The 27,885-nt window shown below is 53.1% G+C and overlaps 1 protein-coding gene across 3 annotated transcripts in view; it reads left to right on the top strand.

Annotated features, from left to right (window-relative positions):
* LOC117653574 (disco-interacting protein 2) overlaps window positions 1–27,729 on the top strand; it is a 93,215-nt gene extending 65,486 nt beyond the window's left edge. The window contains exons 2-24 of one of the 3 annotated variants that reach the window (XM_034399359.1): window positions 13,637–13,711; window positions 16,451–16,579; window positions 16,667–16,942; window positions 17,031–17,365; window positions 17,444–17,567; window positions 17,645–17,847; window positions 17,943–18,170; window positions 18,248–18,509; window positions 18,615–18,849; window positions 18,928–19,067; window positions 19,172–19,389; window positions 19,466–19,678; window positions 19,755–19,986; window positions 20,571–20,683; window positions 20,771–21,017; window positions 21,100–21,239; window positions 21,338–21,630; window positions 21,711–21,826; window positions 21,904–22,127; window positions 22,208–22,402; window positions 22,482–22,911; window positions 23,561–23,684; window positions 23,768–27,729. In XM_034399359.1, the coding sequence (XP_034255250.1) occupies window positions 13,637–13,711; window positions 16,451–16,579; window positions 16,667–16,942; window positions 17,031–17,365; window positions 17,444–17,567; window positions 17,645–17,847; window positions 17,943–18,170; window positions 18,248–18,509; window positions 18,615–18,849; window positions 18,928–19,067; window positions 19,172–19,389; window positions 19,466–19,678; window positions 19,755–19,986; window positions 20,571–20,683; window positions 20,771–21,017; window positions 21,100–21,239; window positions 21,338–21,630; window positions 21,711–21,826; window positions 21,904–22,127; window positions 22,208–22,402; window positions 22,482–22,911; window positions 23,561–23,684; window positions 23,768–24,020 (4,805 nt within the window). In that variant the 3' untranslated portion in view covers window positions 24,021–27,729. The remainder of the gene's footprint in view (window positions 1–13,636; window positions 13,712–16,450; window positions 16,580–16,666; window positions 16,943–17,030; window positions 17,366–17,443; window positions 17,568–17,644; window positions 17,848–17,942; window positions 18,171–18,247; window positions 18,510–18,614; window positions 18,850–18,927; window positions 19,068–19,171; window positions 19,390–19,465; window positions 19,679–19,754; window positions 19,987–20,570; window positions 20,684–20,770; window positions 21,018–21,099; window positions 21,240–21,337; window positions 21,631–21,710; window positions 21,827–21,903; window positions 22,128–22,207; window positions 22,403–22,481; window positions 22,912–23,560; window positions 23,685–23,767) is intronic. The other 2 variants (XM_034399361.1, XM_034399360.1) reach the window with 2 other exon arrangements.
* The last annotated feature ends 156 nt before the right edge of the window (window positions 27,730–27,885 follow it).

Raw genomic sequence — 27,885 nt, 5'->3', positions numbered from 1 at the left:
CGAAGGGAGGCTCGCTGGCGAACGGGACGCAATCTACCGGGTGTAAAATGTAACACGCAACGGGCGAGCGGGTTGCCTATGCTTGACTCGGCGGGCGCGCCGGAACGGAGCGGTGCTGTTAGGGGCGGTCAGTGCGCCCCTGCGCCGCGGTCGGCCGCGGTTCACGCGTTTTTTCGCGGCATAGCGCCTTTGCGTCACCGCCACGTCTTGACTCAACGGTGCGCGAGGCCGCAAGGCCGCGAAACCGCGAAACCGCGGCGCCAGGACTTCAGGACATCGCGACTTCGCGTCACCGCGGACGCTCAGGACTCCAGGACTTTAAGAATCATGGGCCCGCGACAACGTGAAGTCCTGGAGTCCTGAGCGTCCGCGGTGACGCGAAGTCGCGATGTCCTGAAGTCCTGGCGCCGCGGTTTCGCGGTTTCGCGGCCTTGCGGCCTCGCGCACCGTTGAGTCAAGACGTGGCGGTGACGCAAAGGCGCTATGCCGCGAAAAGACGCGTGAACCGCGGCCGACCGCGGCGCAGGGGCGCACTGACCGCCCCTAACAGCACCGCTCCGTTCCGGCGCGCCCGCCGAGTCAAGCATAGGCAACCCGCTCGCCCGTTGCGTGTTACATTTTACACCCGGTATACCTGAACCGCCTAGACGCGCTAGGCGAAGCGCCACCGACCGCACTGTCGCCTGCACCGCAACTGCAGCGCCTGCTTGCATCGCACAGTGGGCCAGAAGACCGGCGGAGGCGGTCAAAATCCCGGACGCGTTTTGAGCTCCAGAGTCGCCGAATGGGACTTGAACAGAACGTGTGACCCCATCAATGGGTTCCTCGTTCGGAGAGCAATCCATTGGTGGGATCGCGCTCTCGGTTCGAGTCCTATTTAGTGACTCTGGAGCTCAAAACGCGTCTAGAGTTTTGGCCGCTGGCGCCGGTCTTCTAGCCCACTGTGCACTGAGCCTTCGCCCGTACTCCGGCCTGTACTTCGGCCCTAGACTGACCCCCTTTCCCTTCCCCTTCGGCGCGGCAGAGCCGCAGCGCCGCAGAGCCTTCGGCCCTCTGACCTTTTTAGTGTCTTTTTGTCCCCCGCTGCCGCCGCCGCCGCCGTTCGCCTGTGGCGCGAACAAAGGTACTACTCGGTGTCGGCTAGAAAAAGCGCGCACAATGCGTGGCCGTGGCCCTGGCGCTACCGGTGTATAGTGTAGTGTCCGTCCAAGCTATTGATCCCCGGCGATCGGGGCCTTGGACGACGCGCTAAAAGTGCTCACGGTCTATCCCCGTTTAATTTTCACTCTAGTAAATTGTGCTTTGCGGTGTGCACGCGGCCTGTCGTGCGATGCACAGTGTGGTGGGTTGTTGGCCGCGCCTGCTTCTTTTTCGTCCGATTGTCACGCTGCGCATGGCGGCCAATGGCGGCGCGGCGGCCATGGTGCAAGCGGCACAGGAAGTGCCGAACAAGACGCTCTCGTCGGGGCAGAGCAGCAGCAGACGACACGCTGCTGCACTGGTGGTGCCCGAGTGTGCAGCCGCCGCTGCGATGTTCCAATGTCATGCGTGGGCGCCAAAGAGGGGGGGGGGGCAAAGTGCGGCGACCCGGACAGCGGGCCCAACTAGGCCCGCCTTGCCCTGTCCTGCCCACCAGTGACTTGATAAGCAGCGGGGCGCGGTGGGGCGCGGCGCATGCCACTGCGTTCGTGTGTGCGTGTGTGTGTGTGTGTGTGTGTGTGTGTGTGTGTGTGTGTGCGTGCGCGCGCTAATGAGGATGACGTCACGGGCAGGTGGCGTCGACGCGCTGCCCTACACTGCATGACACTGCACCGCTGCGCGCCCTTCGGAATCCCTTCGGAATCCCTTCGGAATCCCTTTGGGACCGCTGTGAGACTGAGAGGAGAGGGTGAGGCCGCTTTGCGAATAACTGCGCGAATCTAGCGCGCCTCGGCGGGCGTGGCTCTGCGCTCGCCACGCACCGCGCCTCGTTGAAGCGGCGACGCGCGGTCTTTGTCGCCCGCACTGCTCCACCGCGCCACCGCGCCGCACCCCACCCCCGCCGCGAGCATGCACGCGTGGGCCGCGGAGCTGCGCGCCCCGGCCCGGCTCGGCGCGGTGCGTGGCCGCCGCGGGGCTCGGCTGGGCTCCGCCGCGCGCTCGGCTCGCCTCGCCTCGTCGTCAGCTGCCGGGCTCTGTTTATTGGCCGCGGTGTCTCTGGGTATCGAGCAAGGCGAGGGCAGCCTCGGCGCAGCGCAGCAAGCGGCAGCAAGGCACAAAGAGGTTCTCGCTGACCGGTTTAGCGGGTGGGCGAGGCTGCCAGGCCGCCAGGCCGGTCGCGGCCATCCCGAGGGACACGCCGTCGAGGACACGCCTGCACTACGACACTGGCCGCGGAAAAAAACATAAAGTGGCCGGTTTACCGAATGGAGGGTCTTCGACGTCTTCGACGTGGACCCCGCGGCCTGCGGTGCGGCCTGCGGAGTGTCAAGCCGAGCCGAGTGCGAACGGCCTGGTGCCTGCTTGCAGCCTTGCAGCTCGCCACCCGTCGCCACCACACCCAGTGCACCCAGAGCCAGCCGTCTTCCCGGCTGGTGACTGGCGCCACCGCGTCGTGTCGCAGCCCCGGCAGTGCCCCGGCACGGCACATGGCCCATTGCGCGATGAAAGGAACATTTCGACTGGCGCACTGGCGCATTTAGGTTGACATTGCGCCCGTTGCTTGGACGTACACCTCGACGTGTGTTATGCCACGCGGACTGCCTGACTGCCGTGCCGCGTGACGTGACCTGCTCTACCAATGTGACGTGACTATCGCCGACCAGCGTGCCCTCGCTGTCCGTTCGGCTTGACGGACAGACAGGACGAACGTGTCCCACACCACTCCGCGATTCGAAACCGAGCCCTTCCACGAGCATGCCTCAGACCGGCACGTCGCTTATGGAAAATTTGACTCCGGGTGTAGGAGGCCGCACGGTGCGTTTGGGAATGAACTTGGCCCGCGGCGTGTGCCGTCGGTGCGAGTCGGCGACATGAACCACCACGGGGCTGCCCAGGGCGGCGGCCTCGGCGGCGGCAGCGGGGCCGGCAGGGGCTTCGGGGCCGGCCTCGGCGCCGTCTCCAGGCCCGGGGCGGGGGCGGCGCTCGGGGCGGCGCTGGGGGCCAGGCGCTCGGCCTACCAGGACCACGTCGAGACGGAGGCCGAGGCCGAGGCCAGGGCGCAAGCCGAACGTCAGCAGTCCCTCGTGGACCTGGAGGAGTTGTACGTGTGGCTGCAGCAGTTCGAAGACCCCACCATCGGTGAGTCGCCTCGCCAGTGGACTCATTCTTCCTCGTCATTATTCATCCGCTCGTTTAGTTATCCCATTCATTCATTCATTGTTGTTCATTCGGCCATTCATTCATTCCTTGTTTCACTTCATTACTGATTCACTTCGCCCGGTCGAATTTGTGGGTGCATCCAGAGAGCCAGACGCTCATCATTTATTGCCGCGTTTGTTGGAGTTTCGCAGATGATATCTGCCCTTGTGAGTGTGTGCGAGTGCGTGTGCGTGTGTCGTCTGCCAAGTTGAATGACCCGCCGTTTGGCCTGTCTTTTGGGCCTGCCGTTGATGCCGTTGGCTCCTTGACCCGCCGTTTGGCCTGCCGTTGGCCTGCTACCCAAGTCAAGCCACTACTGCGTCTCTCTCTCTCTCTCTCTCTCTCTCTCTTCTCTCTCTCTCTCTCTCTCTCTCTCTCTCTCATCTCTCTCTCTCTCTCTCTCTCTCTCTCTATCTCTCTTTCTCTCTCTCTCTCTCTCTCTCTCTCTCTCTTCTTTCTACCTCTCTTTCTCTCTTTCTCTCTCTCTCTCTCTCTTTCTCTCTCTCCCTCTCTCTCTCTCTCTCTCCCTCTCTCTCTCCGGCCATATCCTGCGTCTCAGCTCGCGACGCACGACGACGCTGCTTATTTCTGGCCAGGAACCCGTCGACGGCGAAGGGGGGGGGGGGGGGGGCGCTCCCCAGCGCGGCAAGCGCGGCAAGCGCGGCGCCCCGTCTTCGTCTTCGTCATGTGCCGTGGAGTTGACGACTTGATCCAAGCGGCCAATTTGGGGGGATCGCGGCGGCAATGCGCCTTAGCGGCCGAAGCCCGACTTGCGCCGCGCAGCCGTTGCCTTTCGGATTCCTCTTGCCCGGCGGCGCGACCGTCGCCGTCAAGACCGCCGTCGGCGTGTTTGTTTGCTTTGAATTGCTCTATTTCTAGGCGGCCCGGCCCGGCCCGGGTGGCCCGCGGGACCGACTGCGGGGCCGCGGCCCTCTGGGCCTCTGCGCGCGCGGGGGGACGGCGGGCCCCCGCGGGCCTTGGCGTGTGCGCTTCCCGCTTGACCGCGTGACGTGCACCCAGGAATGGGAGAGGGTCGTGTGTCTGGGACACGCCCAGAGGTCCTGCCGCGCATACCGATACCGGGATGCATGTACACACACACAGAGCCACTGGCCTATTAATAGACAGCCTCATCATTCTCCCGCAGGGGCTTTCGTATGTGTGTGAGTGCGTGTGTGAGTGCAAGGCCGCCTCCCGGACCAGCCCCTGTCCGTCCGTGCCCGGCCCGGCCCGGCCCGCCCGGTCTGTGTTTACAGCTACACTGGTAGGGGCCCAAGTGCGGGGCGCGCTGCCGCACCGTGTGAAGCGGATCGGGCGGCTACCGGAAGTGTAAGTGACGGGCGAGAGGCGGGGAAAGGGGCGCGGGTAAATTGTACTGCAGCACCAGTGAGACACGCCAGCGCAGCCAGCACACTGTGCACAGTCGGCATTGCCCGAGGCGTTGCCGGTGCACTGGCATGCCAGCCAGCCCCCCGGCCATGCATGGTGCCATGACGTGGCTGCTGCACTGTGGGCCAGAAGACCGGTGGGGGCGGACAAAATTGAACGCGTGACCCCACCAATGGATTGCTCTCCGAACGAGGAATCCATTGGTGGGGTCACACTTTCTGTTCGAGTCCGAGTCAAAACGCGTCTAAAGTTTTGGCCGCCTCCACCGGCCCTCTGGCCCACTGTGTGCCGTGGTGGCTGGAACCGAGCATGTGCTCGTCCTCCGTTCTTCCCCCGGGCGTGTGGGGCGCAGCCTGCCTGCCTGTCGGGTCAAGGTGGAGATAAACAAGAGCGCGACCGAGGACTCGCGGGACTCCCCCTGGGACTCGCGGCTCGCGGCGCACACCTACACTACACCTACGCCGCGCCCCCGACAGACACTCGCGGGGCCCGCACCGCACCGCACCGCACCGCGGCGTGGCGTGGCGTTGTTTCGTTTCCGAAGAGAATCCCGTCCCCGGAGGCGCCAAGCCGCGCCGCCAAGCCAGCCGACGCGTGGGGTGGCGCGCCGTGGAGCAGCTCGTCCTTGCCGCGCCCCGCCACGCCACGCCCCGCCACGCCCCGCCCCGCCCCGCCGCGCCCCGGACTCGTCCCGAGGCGCCAGACACTTTTCCCCATTACTCTCCATTCACTTTTGCCGCGTGGCAGCGCGAGTGGAAGATACTGGCGCGTCGGTCGGGTCGCTTGCTTCGCAATTTTCCGCGCCCATTGTGCGGCTCGGCACGGCGCGGCACGCCGGGATTATTCATTCATGATTGCCGGGTCGGCTGGGCGCGCCCTGCCATGCCCTGCCCTGCCATGCCCTGCCATGCCCTGCCATGCCCTGCCATGCCCTGCCATGCCAGGCCCGCCCTGCGCCGCGCTATCATCTCTTTGATCGGCCACCTCTCGGCACGGAATGCGAGCATCAGGCAGCAGGCTGCGAGTGGAGTGGATTGGGTATGCCGGGATTGGCTATGCCTCTTCCGGGCCAGCGGCGCTAGCGTAGCTCCGCCTCGATTCAAATCCCGCGGGCGGCGCCGGGCTCTCTCTCTCGCACTCGTTCCACAGGGGTGCGCGAGAGCGAGAAAGAGAGAGGGGGCGGGGGGCCGTTCGGAAGCGCTCTTCTGAGGAGTGTTTGGGAGGGGACGGGGAGGTCCACCGCTCTAAAGTTCAGCACACTCGGGGCGGGGCGCGGCGGGGCGGCCCGGCCAGACCACTGACTCACCTGGCGTCAAGCCCGGGAGCGAGTGAGCGGCGCCGAAGAGTGTTTGTGTTTGAAGGAAGCTGCACCCAGCAGGCCGCCGGATGGCGGATGACCCTTGAGACTGCGTCCCGCGTGACGCGTCGCGCCTGGTCTAGACGACCGCCAGAAGGAGAAGAATCCCTTTGAAATTCACCGCGCCAATGAGAACCGATCCAAGGCAAGCGACACGTCGCCGTTGTTCGGCTTCGGCAGTGGCGCGCCCTGCCACGGCGTCCTAGATACCCCGCTCTCTTTCGGCAGCGCGTTGCTGCGGCACGCCGTGCCTTAAATATTTTATTCGTTGTCGCTGTTCGCGCGCGGCGAGGCGGCTGCATGTAGGCCAGGCCCGCCAGGCCCTTGGCGTCGTGCGCCTCGCGCCGCGGGGACGTCCCGGTGTGGCTCTTGGTGGGGTCCTTGGTGGGGCCCTTGGTGGGGCCCTTGGTGAAGCCCTTGGTGAAGCCCTTGGTGAAGCCCTTGGTGAAGCCCTCGGTGAAGCCCTTGGTGCGGCCCTTTCTGGGGTCCTTGGTGTGGTCCTTGGTGTGGTCCTTGGTGGGGTCCTTGGTGAAGCCCTTGGTGGGGCCCTTGGTGGAGCCCTTGGTGATGTCCTTGGTGGGGTCCTTGGTGAAGCCCTTGGTGCGGCCCTTTCTGGGGCCCTTGGTGGAGCCCTTGGTGCGGCCCTTGGTGAGACCCTTGGCACGGTGGGAGGCCGCCGCCAGCCTCCGCCACACCGGTCCGGCTAGGCGCGCTAGGCGGCTTTGCCTCGGGCAGGGGGTGGCAACGGCCTAGGCGGCGCGTGAAACGATGCTCCCCGCTCGGGCCGGCGAGCGACGAGCGGCCGACCGCTGTGCACGGTGTCACTAAAATCAACATAACTTCATCAAAACTTCATCAAATTGAAAAACCCAGGTCATTTTCAGCATCTACACAAAATTTCCCATTTGTATGTAGTCATGGTTTACAGTTTTAGACCCGTTCAAAATGTTAAATCTCGATTTATAATCAAATTTACCGGCAATTTTAGCCAATTCAATATTTTGCAACGACGAAAAAAGTTATTTCCGTTCGTTTTAGGTCCATACATGCAGCGAGCCGATTGTTGGCCTCCACTTCCCCTATTGCGTAAGCATACTGGAATGCCGATACGACATCTGTGACGGTCACGGTGGCCCATAATGTAATTTGCAAAATTAGACCAAAAGCAGTTAGACTGACTTTGGGAATATTTTTCGTAGCTCTTTCGCACTTGTTTATCGTTCTGCAATAGCCTATACCACGCAGAATTTAATTCTCTATCGCCCTGTGGTAACGGTTTTTCAAACGGACGTTTCAGTTTTCACATTTCGAATTAGTTTTAAAACACTGCAAACTAACCCTAAAAGTACACGTATTTGGTAAAGCTTCACTTGAATAAACTAGGTGTCGTATCGCAAATCTGACTTCACCACGTTGTAGAGCGGACAATTCTACATGCCCCCGTCAAGTTTCATCACAATCGGTTGATTAGTTTGATGATAGCATTCAATTTTCGGCAACTATGACGACATAACCGCCGCAGCGATTTCTCATACTTCGGCTGCGTGACCCGACTCGTCGCCAAGCCCAAGCGTCGTCTGCCTTTTGAAATATCTTTGAAGCATTCAAACCAATCAACCGATTGTGATGAAACTTGACGGGGGCATGTAGAATTGTCCGCTCTACAACGTGGTGAAGTCAGATTTGCGATACGACACCTAGTTTATTCAAGTGAAGCTTTACCAAATACGTGTACTTTTAGGGTTAGTTTGCAGTGTTTTAAAACTAATTCGAAATGTGAAAACTGAAACGTCCGTTTGAAAAACCGTTACCACAGGGCGATAGAGAATTAAATTCTGCGTGGTATAGGCTATTGCAGAACGATAAACAAGTGCGAAAGAGCTACGAAAAATATTCCCAAAGTCAGTCTAACTGCTTTTGGTCTAATTTTGCAAATTACATTATGGGCCACCGTGACCGTCACAGATGTCGTATCGACATTCCAGTATGCTTACGCAATAGGGAAAGTGGAGGCCAACAATCGGCTCGCTGCATGTATGGACCTAAAACGAACGGAAATAACTTTTTTCGTCGTTGCAAAATATTGAATTGGCTAAAATTGCCGGTAAATTTGATTATAAATCGAGATTTAACATTTTGAACGGGTCTAAAACTGTAAACCATGACTACATACAAATAGGAAATTTTGTGTAGATGCTGAAAATGACCTGGGTTTTTCAATTTGATGAAGTTTTGATGTGGTTATGTTGATTTTAGTGACACCGTGCACAGTGGTCGGCCGCGCGTTGCTCGCCGGCCCGAGCGGGGAGCATCGTTTCACGCGCCGCCTAGGCCGTTGCCACCCCTGCCTCGGGCTTTGCGGATTCCCTGAGGTGGCGCGGACGGCGCGAGGCGAGGCGAAGCGATGCGTCGCACACTGGCCAGAAATAGTTGGGCAGCTCGCGGCCCGCGGCGGTGGCCTGCTGCCGGCTCGCTCCGAGCCGTGCTCTCGTCGCTCTGTCTCTCTCGCGCGCCACTGGGACGCGGTGAGTGCGACGGAGACAGCGCTCCGTCCGGAACGGTCCTGTCGCCGCACCACTCCCCGCGCCCGGCCGTCGACGGCGTGGTCGAGTCGTCGGCCTGCCTGCCGAGCACGGCGGATCCGAGGAGTAAAATGTTGGGACATGTTGCGGCGACTGGACTCGGCGAAACTGAAATCGATCGCATGTAGCGCTCGATGTAGATGTAGCGGCTCGGCGGTGCGGCTGCGGCCGCACTGTGCAATGGCGCCTGGATGACAAATAGAAGCCTGCCAAGCAAACAAGGCTCCCGCTGTGACGTGGGTACGGTGGGTACACACTCACTCACACTCAGTCGCGGAAGGAATGTCAAGGTAGTGAGTAGTTGCTCGCGAGGGAACACGGACAAGACAGGACGGCTTAGTGGCGGCGCGGTCGGAGCCGCGGAGCCGCGGAGCCGTGTGCTCTATGACGACGGTCTAAAGCCGGATGAGAGCAAGCCGTCCGGAGTGGAGAGCTCTTGGCCCGCCCTGCGCCCTGGCCGGCCCCGCGCGGCCCCGCCTGGCCTGGTTCTCATTCATACCAAGTCGGCCGGCGGCCCCCGTGGCCCCCCCTTTGGGGGTGGCTCGCTTCGGCCCGCTTCAGCCCCTGCTTTGGGGCTGTGGCTGTGCATGCAGGTGGAGGTAGACGCCGGCCGGGGCTTTTAGAGTGCACTTACGGATTGGGTCGGTCGACGCGGGGCGGACGGGCGGCGGCCGGCGGGCGGGGGGGGGGGGGGGGGGGGGTGTTGTGAAGCTGGACGGACATGGTCAGGGCGGGATGCAAACTCTCCCCGTCCGTCTATGCTGAGCTGTGGGTAGTGCGGCCACCCCGCGCCGCATGGCTTTCACGCTGGCGAGGACGAACCCATCGGAGTTGGCAACCGCAGCGCAGGCAGTGCAGGTGGCGCAGGCCGCGGCGCACGCAGTACAGTGGGCCAGAAGACCGGTGGAGGCGGTCAAAACCCCGGACGCGTTTCGAGCTCCAGAGTCGCTAAATGGGGCTCGAACCGAACGTGTGACCCCACCTATGGATTGCTCTCCGAACGTGGAATCCATTGGTGGGTCACACGCTCGATTCGAGTCCTGTTCAGCGACTCTGGAGCTCAAAACGCGACTGGAGTTTTGTCCGGCGGCGCCGGTCTTCTGGCCCACCGTGCGCAGCACGCGGACGCCGAGTGCATGCAATTGTTTATGGGCGGCGATTGGGCCGCGAGGCGAAGCGCGACGCCAAGAGCCAAGCAGTGGAGCGGACAGGGCGGCCGAGGCCCTCGCCGAGGCCCGTACAAGGCACGGTCCGGTTTGGCCATCAGCGCGACGCGAGCTTTTTTTGCGAGTCTGGTGCCAAGACAGGACTCGACTGGCTCGACTGCGGCCTGTGTGTGAGAGTGTGTGTGAGTGCGAGTGCACAGGGCAGGGTCGCGGAGGGCAATGCGCGCGTGGGCTGCGCGCGGCGGCAGGCGGTTCGCCGCGGCACGGCGTCATGATGGTGCTGGGCGTGGTGCCCGGTGACGCGTCGCCCTGTCCTGTCGGACTGACTCGGATGGTGGTCGCGCCGCCCTGCCGCGCTGCAGTTCGTCGGGGTGGCCGTGCTGCACTGCGCTGCCGTTCGTCGTACCCGGAGCCCCCAGCCCAGCGTGGCCCAGCGTGGCCCAGCCTAGCGCAAAACGCCCGCCGACTCGAGGGTAGGCAGGCGTGCCGCGCAGCGCGGTGTGGCGGGCCGGCCTACGCTGCAGGCGCTCCGCTGCACCGAAGTGCCAGAAGATCGGCGCGTTTTGAGCTCCAGAGTCGCTAAACCGGACTCGAACCGGACGTATGACCCCCACCAATGGATTCCTCGTTCGCAGAGCAATCCATCGGCGGGGTCACACGTTCGGTTCGAGTCCCACTCGACGACTCCCGAGCTCAAAACAACGTCCGGGACTTTGACCGCCTTCGCCGGTCCTCTGGCGCACTGTGCAGTGACTTGCCCGCCGTTGCCTCGACGGCAGGAGATTCACAATCGGGCTGAGGACATGTAGGCCGTCGTGGCGTCCGCGCGTCTGCCGCGAGCGCGTCGTTTGATGGTGCCGCGGACGAGGCGGACGCCCACGCCGTGGCCACGCCGTGCCGGGGACGGCGTCGTAGTGGGTGTCGCTGCGGTCCGGGCGCCGCCTTGCCGCCTTGCCGCCTTGCTCGTCGGGGCGGTCGGCGCCGAGCTCCTTGACGCCGTGAGGTCCGCGGGGGGCGCAGCGGCCTGGCGCAGCGCAGCGCCGTGCAGCCCGACCGCGGAGCGAGCAGCCTTTGTCCATAAATAATCGAAATCCACTTTCCAGGCCGCGGCTCCACGTGGCCGCGCCCCGCCCCGCCCCGCCCCCTCGGTCTAATGGCCCGGGCAGGCAGCCGTGGCGGCATTCATCAGCTCAAAATTGGAATTGGTTGGAATTGGGGCTAAAATGGTAAAATCCAGGCCGGTCGCGTTCCACTTCCCTTTCTTCTCCCGCCGTTTTGTTTGAATGACGGGGGCGTGGCTTGCCATGGCTTGCCGCGGAGTTCGGCGCTGAAACCCTACACCGGGAGTCTCAGAGACACGGCCCGCGGGCCAGATGGATCGGCCCGGCTGGCGAGAGGCGGCGTCATGAGACGCGTGCGTGCGAGGGAGAGGGAGGTCCGACCCCTGCGGCCGGAGACTCCGGGCCTGCACCATGCCGTGCTGCTGGATGGGAGCGCGCAGCGTGGCCGCGCGGTCCCGATCGGCGTTCGGCGATGATTTGATGGCGTGCGGCGAGGCATTGTGCAACGCCGCGCCACGCCACGCCAAGGCCGCCCCGTGGGCGTGTCACGACACTGATTCACTTTCACGTTGGAGTGTCGCGGCGCTGCGCTGTGAGATCACGCGGAACAAAACGGTGCCGCGGCGCCGCACAGTGGGCCAGGAGACCGGCGCCAGCGGTCGAAACTCTAGACGCGTTTTGAGCTCCAGAGTCGCTAAGCAGGACTCGAACCGAGCGTGTGACCCCACCATTGGATTCCTCGTTCGGAGAGCAGTCCATTGGTGGGATCACACGTTCGGTTCGGGTCCTGCTTAGCGACTCTGGAGCTCAAAACGCGTCTAGAGTTTTGGCCGCCTCCACCGCTGAGAAGGATGCTGGCCGGCCGCGGCCGCAACGTCCTTCCTGTTTAATTCACAAGTTTTGGCGCGCTCTGACGCACAGTAAATGTCTTACGGTGAAAGGCTGCACCAACATATTATGGTGGAGATTTTCTCCATAATACCAACGAAATTCGTTAAAATATCTATAAGGTACAGTGAATTCTCAATGGTATGTTACGAAGTCAGCTGCACCACCATAATATGGAACACTTTCACCATAATATGGAGAATCTTCACTGTAGAACATTTAGAGTGCGGGCCGGACTGGACAGGCCGGGCCTGGCCGGGCGCGCACGTGCCGGCTCCACTTGCCGTTCCGCTTCCTGCCGGGCTGCCGGCCGGGCGTCAAGGGCTCGCTGAAATATTGAACCGGACTCGGCTCGCTCGCTGCCTTCCCCCCGCCTTGCCCCCGTCCCGTCGTCCGGACGGTGTACTGGCTGAGCCACGGCTGAGCCGGGGCGAGCTGGCCGGGCGAGCCAGCGCCGTGGCGTGCCGTGGCGCGGCATCACTAAGTGACAGTGCGGCGCGAACACGGCACGCCACTCCAGCCTGTCACGCCGAGTCACGTCCCGCTGCTGGAGCCCCTGGAGCCTCCGGGCAAGCCTCCGGGCGACCTTCGCCATTCAGCCTTCAGCGGCTGAATGCGTGGCTGGATGCCGCCGATGCACTGCTGCCATGCAGATGCAGTTGCAACCCCCTCGGGCGTCCCCCCAGCCTCTGGGTATCTATCGCCAAGAAAGTGGGACTCGACGTTTCTCTGCGGGGCTTTGCGACACCTTCTAATTTGATACGGAAAAAGAGTTCCAAAATATATGGAAAATAATTGAAGAAAATTATTTTCGCAAAAGTACCTAAAGTATCAGAAAAGAAATGTGGATTCTGGACAGTTTGGAAATTTCTCAAGTTTGCCACAACAATCCAGCGGAAGGCATCCCAAGGCATATTCAACTTAAAAATTGAATTTAAAAAATAAAAATTGCTTTTCGAGTTGACGCTTGAGACGCTCCACCCACGCCTCTCTCCCCTTCCCTTGCTGCTCCCCCCCCCCCTCCCCTGCTGCTCTCCCTCCCCCTGGTGACTCCCCCAGTGACTGGCGGACTGCGCCCCGTTTAGACGTGACGGTCGCTGCTCAACTTTATCAACATTTTATCAATGCTCCAGTAGCCTGCCTGCCGGGCACAGCGGCACAGCGCGCTGACGGTCCAGATTTAGCCGGAGCTAACTTGACGTCGTGCCCCGATGGCTCTGCGCCGCTCTGCGCCGCTGCGAGGGGTTGGGGGCATTTCCCTACACGGTGCCCGTGTCAACAAAGGGAGGAAGCGGCTCTGGAGGGAGAGAGAGCGCGAGGCGCGCGTCCTTTTTCATTTTACTTCGCTTTTTCGACAGGCTTCTCCACTTTTTTGCCGCCCACCCGGTTTTTTCGTTTGCAAAGCTTCATTTTGGGCATTTCTCTTCAGAGGGCGTTTCGGCATGACCGCTCTCTGGAGATGGCCGGTACGGGGCGCGGCGTACGGGGTCAGGCTCTGTTTGACCGTGTTTGTTTGTTTTTTTGCCCCTTTTTTACTCGTCACACCTCATGATGGAGAGCGGGCACAGAAGGGCCAGAAGGGCCGACTGCCCATGAATATTCGCCGCGGGTGTGGGGACATTGGAAAAGGGGAGGGGGTTGTTGAAGAGGCCCTCGCGCGCGGCCCTTGTGAGGTTGATGCCAGCAGGGCGGCTGGCCGAGGATCGGCCAAAGAGTCGTTTTCGTCGCTCTGTTTCTCTCGCACCTATAAGGGGACGCTCCACGAGTGCGACAGAGAGGGACGAAAACGACTCTCGGAATCAGTCTGGCACCTCGACAATGACGTCACTGACCGTTCTTTGCCCTGTGTTTCAGGTGACATCACGCAGAAGGGCTACGAGAAGAAGCGCAGCAAGCTCCTGGGGCCCTATGTCGCCAAGCAGTCTGCTGGTGAGTTGGCTCGGCTTTGCACAGTAACAATGACGTCATTTCTTCCAACAGCGCGCTCCTCGCCGGCACCGGTACACTGTGAGAAAGGTCCCCGAGTCCTTTTCCGTGTCTCATTTAGATCCGAGACTGCTCCCGCGACGCGGACGAGCTACCCCCGGCGTTGTTCTGCACATAATAACATTAATCATTGCCTTGACTGCCGTTATCGAGTGTCCCCGCGCCAAGTGTCCCTTGTCAAGCTTACTTCTGCGGTCTTTTCTCACAGTGTATCGGACTTGTCTCACGTTTTGTGTTGTTGCATCCAAAACTCTTATCACCCACCCACCCACACCACCGCCGCCTCGGCTGGTTCCACCGTGTTCCACCTGTTTGGAGCACGCGGGGCGCTTCGCCTGCTGTGTCGTCGCCAGGACTAACCCCGCGGCGCGTGTGTGCGTGCGTGTGTGTGTGTGTGCCCTGCCTTGTTGTGTTGCCCGCGTGTTGTGTCGCGCACGACGCTGGTGGACTTTTGTGTGGGGTTGTCCTCGTCGGCCTGCCCCATGGCCTGCCCCATGGCCTGCCCCATGGCCTGCCCCATGGCCTGCTCTCACTCCCTCTGGCTTGCAGCAGGCGGCAGGCCCCCGGCGCCCGCGCCCACGTCCTCCCAGGGGCCTGGTGGGGTGCAGGGCCACGGCCGGGAGTCGTCGCGCGGGGGCGGCGGCGGCAGCAGGGACCAGGAGCAGTCGCGGGCCCGCCGCACGCAGCGCCGCGTCACGCACAACGAGAAGAGATACCACTCAGGTACACCGAGGACCGCGTCGTCGGCCCTCCGACGCACCCACCGACCGACCGACCGCCACCAGCTGGCTCATTCCAAGGGGTCGTTTGGTCGCTCTGTCTCTCTCGCACTCCTGGGGCGTCCCGAAGGAGTGCGAGAGAGACAGAGCGACGGAAAGGTCTTTCGGAATGAGGCGGCAGAACCGCGGGGACGCGCCGCGCTGGTCTCCATATGGGGTCCTCCAGGGGCGGCTCGACCTGCAGTGGGCCAGAAGACCGGCGCCGGCGGCCGAAACTCTGTGCGCTTTGTGAGCTCCAGGGTCGCTGAACAAGACTCGAACCGAGCGTGTGACCCCACCAACGGATTCCTCGTTGGGAAACAATCCATTGGTGGGGTCACACGCTCGGTTCGAGTCCCATTTAGCGACGCTTGAGCTCAAATCGCGCGTCCGGGATTTCGGCCGCTTCCACCTGATCTTCTGGCCCACTGTGCGGCCGCGCGATGTGCCGTGCTGCGCCGTGCTTGGAGGGAATTCCCCAGAGGGGAACCTGAGCCACGTTGTCCCGGGGAAATGGTGGCGCCTGGCCATGCCGATACCTCGATACACCGCAATACCGCCCACGCCACGCAGCACGCGACGCAAGCGGCGCGGCTAGCGGCGTGGCGCGGCGGAGGCTGGATCGGGGTGGCGCAGGTCGTTGTCGGACGTTGGACCGGCCCGTAGAGAGTGGCAACTGTGTGTGTGTGCGAATGCGTGTGAGTGTGTGCGTGTGTTTGGGTGTCCTCCTTCTCCGCCCTGTTGTAGAGTCGAGTCCTGGAACAGTTCTGGGACTCCAGTCGTAGAGTTGCCGCCTGCCATGACTAAAGCGCATGCCGATGCTACTTCCTTGTTGTTGTTGTCGTCGTCGTCGCTGTTTTTGTTGCTGCTGTGGTTTCTCACCCTTCTTCATTTCAATTTGTGTTTTTGTTTTCTGCTGCGCCGCATTCACGCTTGTTTTTGTTGTTTGATGTATGGACTTTTTTGTGTGTGTAGTTGTGGCCGTTTTTGGACTCTTTGCATGTCATTTGCCATGAGTAACATGCCCTAGTGTCGCACCCCTGATTAATTTTTTTCACACTAGCTATGAGTTTACACCGCGTAGCGGGGGTGTGATTGTTGATTAATACTTTGACAACAGTGTGTAATCACCAACCCATTTGTAATGTCACCCACCGCCTGCAGCAGCTAACCGACCGAACCGGGCCGCCGTCGCCAGGGTGCTCCTGTAGTGCATGTCTGTGTGCGCGGCACTGCGTGCGTGTGTGTGCTTGCATGTGACCAAGGCTTTGCCCACCATGATGCCTACAGGGACGGGCGCGCAATGCTCGCAAGGGGGCCCAGGCCTCGGCCCAGGCGCGGGGCCGGCGGGGCCGACGGGGCAGACCGGGCTGCCCTCGGGGTTGGGCGGCGCGGTGCCCGGCGCGGCGGCCTTGGCGGCCATGTCCATGGCGTGCCCCTCGAGTCCCGGGGCCAGGGCGCGGCGAAGGGGCAACCGCCGCCTCACTCGCAACGAGAGTCGGTACCACTCCGGTGAGTAGCGACGGCCAGCCGACGGCCAGCCGACGGCCAGCACACTGGCGCGCCGCCGGTACACTGAAAACAAAGAAAAAAGTCTTCTCTTCGCGATTCCCCTATACTGGACTGGTTCAGACACGGAATAAAAATGATTTGAGCATGGTGGACTGCATGTCATTTATTCGTTTACTTTATTTGATACACCACTTGCATGTTGCATGACTTTTTGAAACGCATGTTTTGAATTTTTTTGGGGTGTGGCTTTCGGCTCTAGCTGCTTTGTCAACAAGTCTACACTGTACAGTATACTGCATTCTCGCCTCCGTTCGAAGCAGGGCGGAGGCTTGTCTTACTCATTGTCATTTTCTCCGACCCACGGATGGGTGCAAGTGTAGTGCCCGTGCTGACACACTGTGTCATTTTGCAGAGGTGCGACAAGAGGCCGTGCAGCAAGCTCTGGCTGCCATGCAGAACCGGCCCAAGCCTTCCCTCCCCATGCCCTCCAAGAGGACGTCCGTCATGGCCAAGAGTCCGGACCGGGAGAGGCACGATTCAGGTTCGTCACACTTCTCGCCAATTTTTCTGAGCACTCGCCAACTTTGCCGGCGCGGCAGACGCTGCAACTCCCGTTTGTTGTGTGCAGCCTCGAGCACGGACGACGACAGCCTGGCCAACGACGACATCCAGAGCACGCCGGAGCGCGAGCGCGCCAGCAGGATCACGCCCGACACGAGCAGCACGGGGTCGGCGCGCGAGACGCCGCCGCAGCAGCGGCTGCACCGGCCGTCGCGCGGCACGGGCAACTCCAACGCCAACGGCGGCCCCGGCCACACGGTGTGGGAGGAGCGCGAGGACCGGGGCAAGCGGTCGCGGCAGGAGATCACGCAGTTGGCCGACGTCATGCACAACCTCAACCCCTGTACGTCTTCCGTGTCTTCGCTTCGGTCTTTGCAACAACAAAAATACGTTGATGGCTCGGGCTGGTCCTAACGTGCTTTGTTTTTCAGACTCGCAGCCCCCCGACGTAACCCACAACACGGCGGGCTCCTTGGCGGGCTCCAGACGCATGACCGGTGCCGACCGGGTGCACAGGTTCAGCCAGTCGAGGCACTCCGCGGCGTCCGAGGACAACATGGGCACCGTCACCAGCACCGGCCGCTGGAAGGTGTCTGCCAAAATACAGCAGCTTCTCAACACGCTGAAGCGACCCAAGCGTAGACCGTTACCTGAATTTTATGAAGACGATGACATTGAACTGGAGATAGCTGCCAACCCTAAAGACCCCAATGCACCTAAGCCCGAGGGAGGCACCATGACCCCGGCCATGGGTGAACAGCTTGTGGTAAGTTTTTAATTTTCCCTCAGGAGTTTTGAAAGAAGATAGAAACTGGGTGTATGTGTGCTTATGAATTTTGTACAGGTTCCTTCGGGTTTACCTCGAAATCTGGAGGCAGCCATTCAAAGATACGGCTCTGCCACCTACAAGGCTCCTGTTGCCACGGTTTTGGACCCAAATGGAAAACTTAGCATTACTTTAACTTATGGTATGTATATTTAAGAACTAATCTATTTTTTGCTTATTTTCCAGTACATGGCTTTGATTGAAATTTCGTTGTTTCAGGAAAACTACTGAGCCGATCACAGAAAATTGCATACACCCTATTAAACCGCAACTTCAGTAAGGGGGAAACTGTGTTGAAAACTGGCGATAGAGTCGCTCTTATTTACCCTAACAATGACCCCATCAACTTCATGTGTTCATTCTATGGATGCCTGCAAGCAGGCATGGTTCCTGTTCCTATTGAAGTGCCTATTACAAGAAGGGTAAATTATTTTTAATAATGATATGTCTGTGTTCAGTTTTGTTCTCAATATTCAGCTTAATTTGGTTTTTTAATTACTTCATTTGCTTTGTGCAGGATGCAGGCTCCCAACAGATTGGTTTCCTCCTTGGCAGCTGTGGAGTTCAGGTAGCACTGACCTCCGAAGCTTGTCTGAAGGGCTTACCTAAAACAACCGCTGGCGATGTTGTTGCATTCAAGGGATGGCCTAAACTACAGTGGTTTGTGACTGAACATCTTGCTAAAACTCCTAAAGACTGGCTCCCTCCACCAAGACTAACTGATGACACACCTGCTTATATTGAGGTGAGAGAAAAAAATGCATACCTTACTGTAATTTTTGAAAGTTCATAGCTAACCACTTTGTTCTCTTTATTTTCTAGTACTCAACTGACAGAGATGGCTCTGTAATGGGAGTGACTGTGACAAGGGCCGCCATGATGACCCACTGCCGTACTTTGACGATGGCTTGTAACTACACCGAAGGCGAGAACATGGTCTGTGTACTGGATTTCAAGAGGGAGGTTGGCCTCTGGCACTCTGTCTTGACCTCCATACTGAATGGAATGCACATCATTTTCATTCCTTACGCCTTGATGAAAGTGAACCCCGCAAGCTGGATGCAGATGATCACAAAATACAGAGGTAAGTGTTTTTGCAATTATCTTTTAATGTGCCCACTAAAGTTGTATTTTTAAATACATCTCCATATTTACTCTGCTCACTCATCATGTGCTTCTATGATTGCAGCGAGTGTTGCGGTCGTGAAATCCAGGGACTTGCACTGGGGCTTACTTGCCACCAAAGATCATAAGGATATCTCCCTTACATCTTTGAGATTATTACTGGTAGCAGATGGAGCTAACCCTTGGTCTCTATCATCTTGTGACCAGTTTCTGAGTGTTTTCCAGAGCAAAGGGCTCAGGCCAGACGCCATTTGTCCTTGTGCTAGCTCTAGCGAAGTGTTGACTGTATCAGTGCGCAGGTAATAGACATTCTGCAAAAACATTTTGCTGCTGTTTAATTTTTAATCTAGACTGATGACAATGCTGTTCCTTTTTAGGCCTGGAAGAGCTGGAGTCAATGCAACTGGTCGAGGAGTTCTGTCCATGTCTGGTTTAAGTTTCGGTGTTGTTCGGGTAGATCAAGAGAACTCTCTCACTTCACTGACCTTGCAAGACTGTGGTCAAGTTATGCCTGGTTGTAAGTAATCTTTATTATTATGAAGACTACTAAGTCTTTACCTATTTTTCTGTTATGACATATCTTGTTTAGAAACAAAAATTAATGGAAGTCACATGTTACAGGTGTGATTGTGGTTGTGAAAATTGAGGGCACTTCTTTCTTATGCAAGACCGATGAAGTTGGAGAAATCTGTGTGAACTCTGGCGCAACAGGAAATCAGTATTGGGGTCTACAGGGTCTCACTAATAGTACTTTCAAGGTTTTACCTCTCCAAGCTGATGGTACACCCCTGGGTGATGCTGAATATGTTCGGAGTGGTCTGCTTGGCTTCCTTGGCCCGGTAAGAACGAAGAGATAATAATGTTTCTCAAGCATTTTATGAGCAGTTTTTCATCTAAATGTGATTGCACTTGCAGGGTGGACTTGTTTTTGTTTGTGGATCACGTGATGGATTAATGACTGTCACGGGAAGAAAACACAATGCAGATGATATCATAGCCACAGTCTTGGCTGTAGAACCAATGAAATTCATTTATCGCGGAAGAATTGCTGTTTTTAGCATTAGAGTGCTACGAGATGAAAGAATTTGCGTCATTGCAGAGCAGAGACCTGATTGTAGTGAAGAGGAGGTAAGCCATTTACTACGACCAGTATTGTTTTCATTGCTCCTTGCTGTCTGCTCTAAATGAAACATTTTTGTTCCAGAGTTTCCAATGGATGTCGAGAGTTCTACAGGCTGTTGATTCAATTCATCAAGTTGGAATCTATTGCCTTGCTCTGGTTCCGCCAAACTACCTTCCTAAGACACCCCTAGGAGGAATCCACCTTTCAGAAACAAAGCGAAGATATCTAGAAGGAACTTTACACCCAGCTAATGTTCTACTGTGCCCTCACACATGTGTGACAAATCTTCCAAAGCCTCGTGAAGTGCATTCTGGTACGTTGACATTTGCGTTCATTCATTGCAGACTACTTAAGAAGATATGTGTTTACTTTTTCTTATCATTTTGACATTTCAATTAAATAACTAAGTAATATTTCTTCTAAAACATTTTCATCTCATTAGGAATTTTTGCACCATCATTTGAAGCAAAGCTCTTGCCATATTTACTTTTCAGTTATTTCTAATCATGAACATAAAAATCAATTTATTTTATTACTGCAATATCTTCTTAGTATAATGCATGTGCTTTGTTTATTTATTTTTGTTGTCTATGAATTTACGTGTGCTGGCCAAAGTTTATTTAGTTATGCATTCCCTTTTGCGCATTTTCAGTTTTGCTCATGATTTCTGTTTGCTATTCTATTTCATTTGTCCATTTGCAATCAAGTAGAGCAATAATTAGTGGGCTCTGCTATTATTAGATTCATTGCAATTATTTGCATATGCTCCTGTTCTTGATGTTAACATGAATCTTTCAAAGTGTGAAAGGGTGTTTGTGAAATACAAATTAAATATTTGGCTAGCCACAACAGCATCTCTTTTGTAATGTGGCTTCCTAGCTACGGACTCTGTTCCAGACGTCGGACCAGCCTCCGTTATGGTAGGTAACATTGTACAGGGCAACAGGCTGGCTTCAGCTCAAGGCCGCGACATGGGAGTCATCGATGAGGAGTCTGATTCAGCTAGGAAGGTAAAATAAATTTATTAGAAAACACAAGAGAGATGCCTTGTACATGTGTGTTGTTGCTTAGTGATCTTACATCTTTGTTCTTTACAGTATCAATTTATCAGTGAAATTCTGAAATGGAGAGCACAGAGTTCCTCAGAGCATGTCATTTTCACTCTGTTGAATTCTAAAGGGGCTGTGGCCATGACATTGTCTTGCTCTCAATTACACAAGAAAGCAGAGAGAATTGGTGCTCTTTTAGTTGAAAAGGGCCGTATCAACACTGGTGATCATGTTGCCTTGATTTTCCCTCCGGGAATAGATTTAATATGTGCATTCTATGGATGCCTTTATGTTGGTCAGTATTCTTGTCTAAATCCATCTATGTTTAATTTGGCTGTGTCCCATCATTCTTATGTTTATTCTTTTTCCCCATTTAGGTGCTGTACCAGTGACCATCCGTCCTCCTCACCCACAAAATCTACAAACCACACTGCCAACTGTCCGAATGATAGTGGATGTCAGCAAATCAGTTTTGGTTCTCTCAAACCAAAATGTCATAAAATTATTGAAATCCAAGGTGATAACAAGGAATCTTGAATATTATGAAGTATCATTTCCATTAAGACTTCTGACTCCAGCTGTATTTTTAAATTCTGATTAAATTTATGTTTTTAGGAGGCAAGCAATGTTGTGGACATCAAGTCATGGCCAATTACATTGGATACTGATGACATGCCAAAGAAAAAACTGCCTGTGATGTACCGAGCTCCAACAGCTGAAATGCTGGCCTATCTGGACTTCAGTGTGTCAACAACAGGAATGTTAGCTGGAATCAAAATGTCCCATGCAGCAGTCACATCACTGTGTCGTTCAATGAAATTAGCATGTGAGCTGTATCCTTCACGTCACATAGCCTTGTGTTTAGACCCATATTGCGGCCTTGGATTTGCTCTTTGGTGCCTAAGCAGGTACTGTAAATTTGCTAGAAAAATGGAACTTGGAGAAATATAAGGGTCTTCTTATTTATTTTGGTTTATTTAAATTACAGCATATACTCAGGACATCATACAATTTTAATTCCCCCCTCTGAGGTGGAGGTAAATCCTGCTTTATGGCTCTCTGCTGTAAGTCAATACCGAGTGAGAGACACCTTCTGTTCATATGGTATGTGCATGAATTCTGCGTCTTCAAAATTTTTGTGGAGGTTGTGCTGTAAGCTACATTTACATATAATTTTTTAGGTGTTATGGAGTTGTGTACAAAAGGCCTAGGAACTGCAGTCACCACCCTAAAGTCAAGAGGGGTGAACTTGGCATGTGTCAGGACTTGCGTCGTAGTGGCTGAGGAAAGACCTCGTATAAACTTAACCAGCAGCTTTTCAAAATTATTTTCTGCACTTGGTCTCAGTCCACGGGCTGTTTCCACAAGCTTTGGATGCAGAGTAAACATTGCCATCTGTCTACAGGTGATTAAAAATTCTTTACCTCCAATTATGGAAGGAGAAAGTTGAGCTAACTCTCTGTTTTTCCATCCACGTTGTTTTAGGGAGCTTCAAGCCCCGAGCCATCAACAGTTTATGTTGATCTCCGAGCATTGCGGAATGATCGCGTGTCTCTGGTGGAACGCGGCAGCCCGCACTCCCTGTGCGTCATGGAGTCTGGTAAATTGTTACCTGGAGTCAAAGTCATCATAGCGAATCCCGAAACTAAGGGCCAGTGTGGTGATTCTCACCTTGGAGAAGTAAGTCATTTTCTTGGAGTAAGCCGCATTTGATGTCAGATGGGGTTGCCTCCTCTTCAAATGCCGCTTCCGTTTCCAGATTTGGGTGCAATCTAGTCATAACGCCAGTGGGTACTTCACGATCCTCGGCGACGAGGCCGAGTTCGCCGACCACTTCAATGCCCGGCTGGTGACGGGCTCGACGGGGGAGGTGTACGCCCGCACCGGCTACCTCGGCTTCCTGCGGCGCACGGAGCCGGGCCAGCAGTTGCAGGGCCCGGGCGTGGGCCCGTGCGGCCCCGGCTCGGCGTCCTCCACGGGCACGCTGGACGCGTTCGGCGGCCTGGGCAGCGGTTGCAGTGGCACGCTGTCCAGTGTGGGCACGACGGGCACCACGGGCACCACGGGCTCCTCGGCGTCCGCATCGGGCCCCGGTACGGGTACGGGAGGTGAGGACGACGCAACGTCCATCGCCACGCTCGCTTCGCTTCAATCGCAGACGCCGTCACAGCAGCTCGGTGACGCCCCAGGTGCTTTCTCATTTCTCATTTTCAAATTCATCCTTGAGTGTGTCTGTGTCTGTGGTGTTAGGGAGGAAGGGGAGACTCTGCAACAGTGATTGGTTCTGATCTAGTAGTTTGAGTTTTAATTGATGCTGCTCTTTTAAAATAGTTGCAGTTTTTGGAGACACTTAATTCCGGGTCTCAAGTGCTCTTGTAACTATTAAATCACTTTCGACTTTTATTAGTACATGAAGTACGAGTGGGTGACTGAGAAGCTTTTCATTTTCTCTCATATGCAGCTCAATATTTGGGCTGATGCTTCTTTGAGTTTTGATTTCAGCAGCTTGCATTCACAAAATTTCATCTTGAACATGCGCACCACCACCATTTGTGTGCTCTTCATTTATTGTTCATGATCTCAGATGTTCTTTCTGTGCTGTGATGAATGCATGGCAATCCACTCTACCTGCTTTTTCCATTTCCTGACATAAAAGTAATTTAATGCTCCGTGAACACTGTTAGTTTTTTCACATCATACAGTGGAGTGCTTTGTTTATGGCTTATTTTTCTCAAGAGTGCTGTATCTCCACCACATTCAGATCCTAATTTTGGAATTTTACTTCCTCTCTTGTTTGAGTTGACAGATTTTCTAATATTTCTTTATTGACCTTGACAGAACTTCATGATGCAGTATTTGTTGTTGGTGCTTTGGATGAAACTATCATGCTGAGAGGCATGCGCTATCATCCCATTGACATTGAGAACAGTGTGATGCGCTGTCACAAGAAAATTGCTGAGTGGTAAGCTTGATACATCTGGTATTCGAAAAACGTTTGGAAATTTCATAGTCATGACTTAAACTTATTTATTTCTTTTTTTTCAGTGCGGTGTTTACATGGACAAATCTTTTAGTTGTGGTTGTTGAGCTGGATGGTAATGAGAATGAAGCGTTAGATTTAGTTCCTTTGGTCACCAACACCGTTCTTGAAGAACAGCATCTTATTGTTGGAGTTGTGGTTGTAGTTGATCCAGGTGTAGTTCCAATTAATTCTCGTGGCGAAAAGCAGCGCATGCACTTGCGGGATGGTTTCTTGGCAGATCAATTGGATCCAATCTATGTAGCCTACAACATGTGATTTTCTTTTAAGAATATGATTATTGTATTGATTTTATTAATTAGCAGCATCTATTCAATATCTTCAAAAGCCTTGAAATAATAAATTTGCTGGAGAAAATGGAGCTCTGGTACAGGAAGCTGACATTACTAAAATTGAATTGGATTGGTTGAGAAAGATGTGTTTCATTCATTGCTATCAACCAAGGGTTAGTCACAGCCTTATTTGTGAGATAAGTTGGAGTATATCCTGAACCACTAGAAACAGTTATGTTCCACTTTGCAAAGGTGATACAATTGATTAACATAGACTCTGGTTTCAGGTTTGTGTTAATATCATGGTAGGCTTCCTTGTAAGGCAAGATGTTGAATCAAATTCTATGGCTTCAAGGCTTTTACTCAATATCAGACTATTTCTCTGGTTTGTGTAAGGAAAGTAAATACATAGCCAAAAGATAGATGTATTAGTAAATATTTGTCATTAATGGTCATTTGCTTTCTTTTTTTTTTTAGTAGTATGACGACAATAGTTTTATATCTCATTGACTGTGAGAAAAAAGATTGTGATTGTAACTAGTGTAAATGTATTGCTGTGTATGCAGTAATTTTTGAGCCACAGTATGTCCCATTTTACAACAAAAGTTATTCACATGATCACTGATCATCATTTAAGTATGTGGTGTTTTACGGAATTGTGCCATGAACTGTTACAATGTGTGATCAATTTTAAGCCCAGACCTGATTATGGCACCAATAGAGACACCAGCTCACAAGCATCTTTTTCTAGTCAACCAGATTGTGAATGGTTTACATGTCTCTTTATTTGGTGATACAAACAGACAAGGGAATGATTACATTCTCGATATAATCATAGAAAGCATACTTTTGTTTGGTTTTTGTACTGTTGTAATGTTTTGTTTTTTGTTGTTTTAAATATACCTACCTTACTTATTTTTATTCCTTGCAATGCTCAACTGTATCCCTGGTTTAGTAATTGTTGTTGTCCCTGATTGTTTTTCTACAAAAAATTTCTGAATTAAAGAAGTGTTAACAGAAAAAAAGTCATTTTTTATACCATTGTAAGTAAGGCATTTCATGATTATGACTTTTGTACCGTACCTCTTATAATTCTGCAGTAGCACTGAATTCTTTCCATTTGTTAAACATTTCCTATAATGTGTCAAGTTGTACTAAGTTGTAACCAAATTAATACTGGACCAAATTATACTCAGCAAAAAAACACCTTAGTTCAATATTGATCTGTCTTCTTTTATTCTCCCCCAGACTTGGATAAAGTTTTGTATTTCATTTCTGACTTCATCTGTTTTGTTGCATTGATTCATAGTTATTATCCCTGTAAAAATATCAATTTCTTCTTGATGCTAACTTTTTCTTTTATTGAAGCATAGCTTTAGACATATGTATGCATTTGATTAGCTTATGGAGGCCTATGTGAAATTTCATTACACTGAGCTTGTATGCTTTTACTGCATTTAAAATGCTGCTCTGTTATTTTGGTGTTACGAGTTGCTGATCATGATCAGTGTCTGTCATGGTCGCTCTACAGATATTTGTTGGTACGTGCCATATCTGGGAAGCCATGATTTAAGCTCTTAGTTGATTATTTCTCAACTTCTTTTAAAGCAAGTACCTCTTTTGTTTGGATTGTTTTTTGTATAAAAAACACAAAGCTGTATTATCAGGACTTAATGAGAACTCCACTAAATAAACGGTCAGGGTAGACAAAGGGCCTGTGCAAGTTGTCAGCAATCAATTCAGATTAATTAACTGTTATCTAGTGACGCACACTTATTAGTAATTATTTGGATAATTTAAGTGGTATGCTCAAGATTTGTGCCACACCTGTTCTATTTATGTTTAATGGATTACTGCCATCCTTTTTGTAACTGGGGAATTTTCATTTACATGTCTTTAAACATTCCCAACAACCTTTTATTTTACATCCTCCTATCATTGTACTCTACGAGATTAAGGTTTAGCTTTCTGCAGTTTGGAATTGAACCATTCTACAGCATTTCGCTATGACAATGCACAGTGAACAGATATTTGTTACTGACAACTTAATAAACATTTAATTGACTTTCAATTTAATGAAAACCTTTGTAGTACCTCTTGGTGCTGTACTGGTTCTAGGTTGCTTTTATAATCAATCTATCATCTGTATACAACTCTTAAATTAATTTGTCTAGAGATGTCATGAGTAGGTCTTTTTGTTTGCTTGTTAAGAATAATATATAACAGAGCTTTTGATAGTATGTGTAAGTATAAAATAGTGATCTTTTTTTAATCTGTTAACTTACTTTAACTGAATTTGAATACCTGTACATCTAGTTGAGTTGGGTTATTTAGGACATCACTTTTCATCATGTTGTGTTTCAGCACTGCCTGGCACATTTCCATTTCGGTGTTGTACCTCCCTGCATCACATCATGAAATGTTTGTGGTTTCATGTTTGTGTAATGACAAAGAACAAAAATAAAAGTAGTTCGGCTGTTATGTAGACAGCATGCAATTTGCTCTTGTGTTTCTAGTGTTCTGAACTAATGAAAGAATCGTATCGTCGGGCTCTAAAAGACAAGATCCTCAAGTTCTTTTTTACTGAAAATTTCTCATTTTTATATTTTGATTCTGAACTTGATTGATCTCTGACCAAAGGCCACCAAGAAAAACAGAACCTGAAAGATTTAAAACTAGGTTTCTTCAGAAGCGACGATGAGACTGCTCATGCCCTCACATTTTATTGCTATTTTAAAAACATGGCTCTGTTTTGATGTGTTGTTGTCTCATACCTTATATGCCATAAGTGATTTTTAGTGTGATGCCCACAAAGTATGGCCCCTATATTGACTTTTAAACAAAGTTGCCAGCCACATCATTATTTGGAAAAATACCTGGCTAATAATATGAATTCATCATTGCTCAATTGGTAGCCCTCAACCTTCACAAACATACGATATCACAAACTGTAAGCGTGCCTCTTTGGCCCAATTCTTGTAGAGTCAGTTTTGGTCTGACTATCTTGGATGTAACAGATTAGTAGAATTTGTAACTGTGTTGTAGTAAGTACCAAAATGTTAACATTCAGTAGAAAAAGTTCTACTTTCTCCTTGCATGAAATGTTTTGTACTCTCCTTCAAGCTGTAATGTTATGCTGTCTGTGAATGCCAATGTAAATAATAATTTTTAGCATGTAAACCATGACTGAAATATGTTTCTTTCTTCCTTTTAATCAACTAGATTTTCTTTGTTACTTTTTTACATTTACAAACATTCTTTCGTGCAGGGAGAGGGACTTGATTCTGCCATTTTGTAGATAGTGAGTCAAAATGATCTCTGTGCAAACTGTATTTTAAGTTCTTTTACCGTTGCTTCTTAAGTTGTAAATGTCACCTTGTAGAAATTTATGTTTTCATGATTCCACCATCTGTTTATTTTGTTGTTTTTCTTTTAATTAAAACTGTATTGTTGTTATTTTCATGAATGTATATATTATAAGCAAGTGCGAATTATTTTACTGTGAAATCCATTTTGTCTGTGTTGTGAGATCTTCCTGAAATTTAATTTCAGCCATCAAATAGTGTCTTTTCTTCTGCAAACATTGTGCACCTGTCATATAAAGCCCTTCTGTTACAATTTAACACGATTTTGTGGGTTCGTATGTGTTCAGAGTCAATGTGAAATTCTCAAATAAAAGCAAACAAACAAGCAAATGTTTTTTGTTTTTTTGTCACCCTTTCCAACACAAAGAGGACAAAACATAGTCTCACTTGCATCTTCACTATCAACTTCTTAAGGTAGAAGCTGGACATTTCTTGATTCTTATACAGTCTAACTAAGATTTGCTTCTAAGGATTAAACCAGTGTCA

The sequence above is a fragment of the Thrips palmi genome, unplaced genomic scaffold (assembly GCF_012932325.1).
Source record: "Thrips palmi isolate BJ-2018 unplaced genomic scaffold, TpBJ-2018v1 HiC_scaffold_8, whole genome shotgun sequence".
Classification (NCBI taxonomy): Eukaryota; Metazoa; Arthropoda; class Insecta; order Thysanoptera; family Thripidae; genus Thrips; species Thrips palmi.
This window is presented reverse-complemented; position numbering and strand designations above follow the sequence as displayed.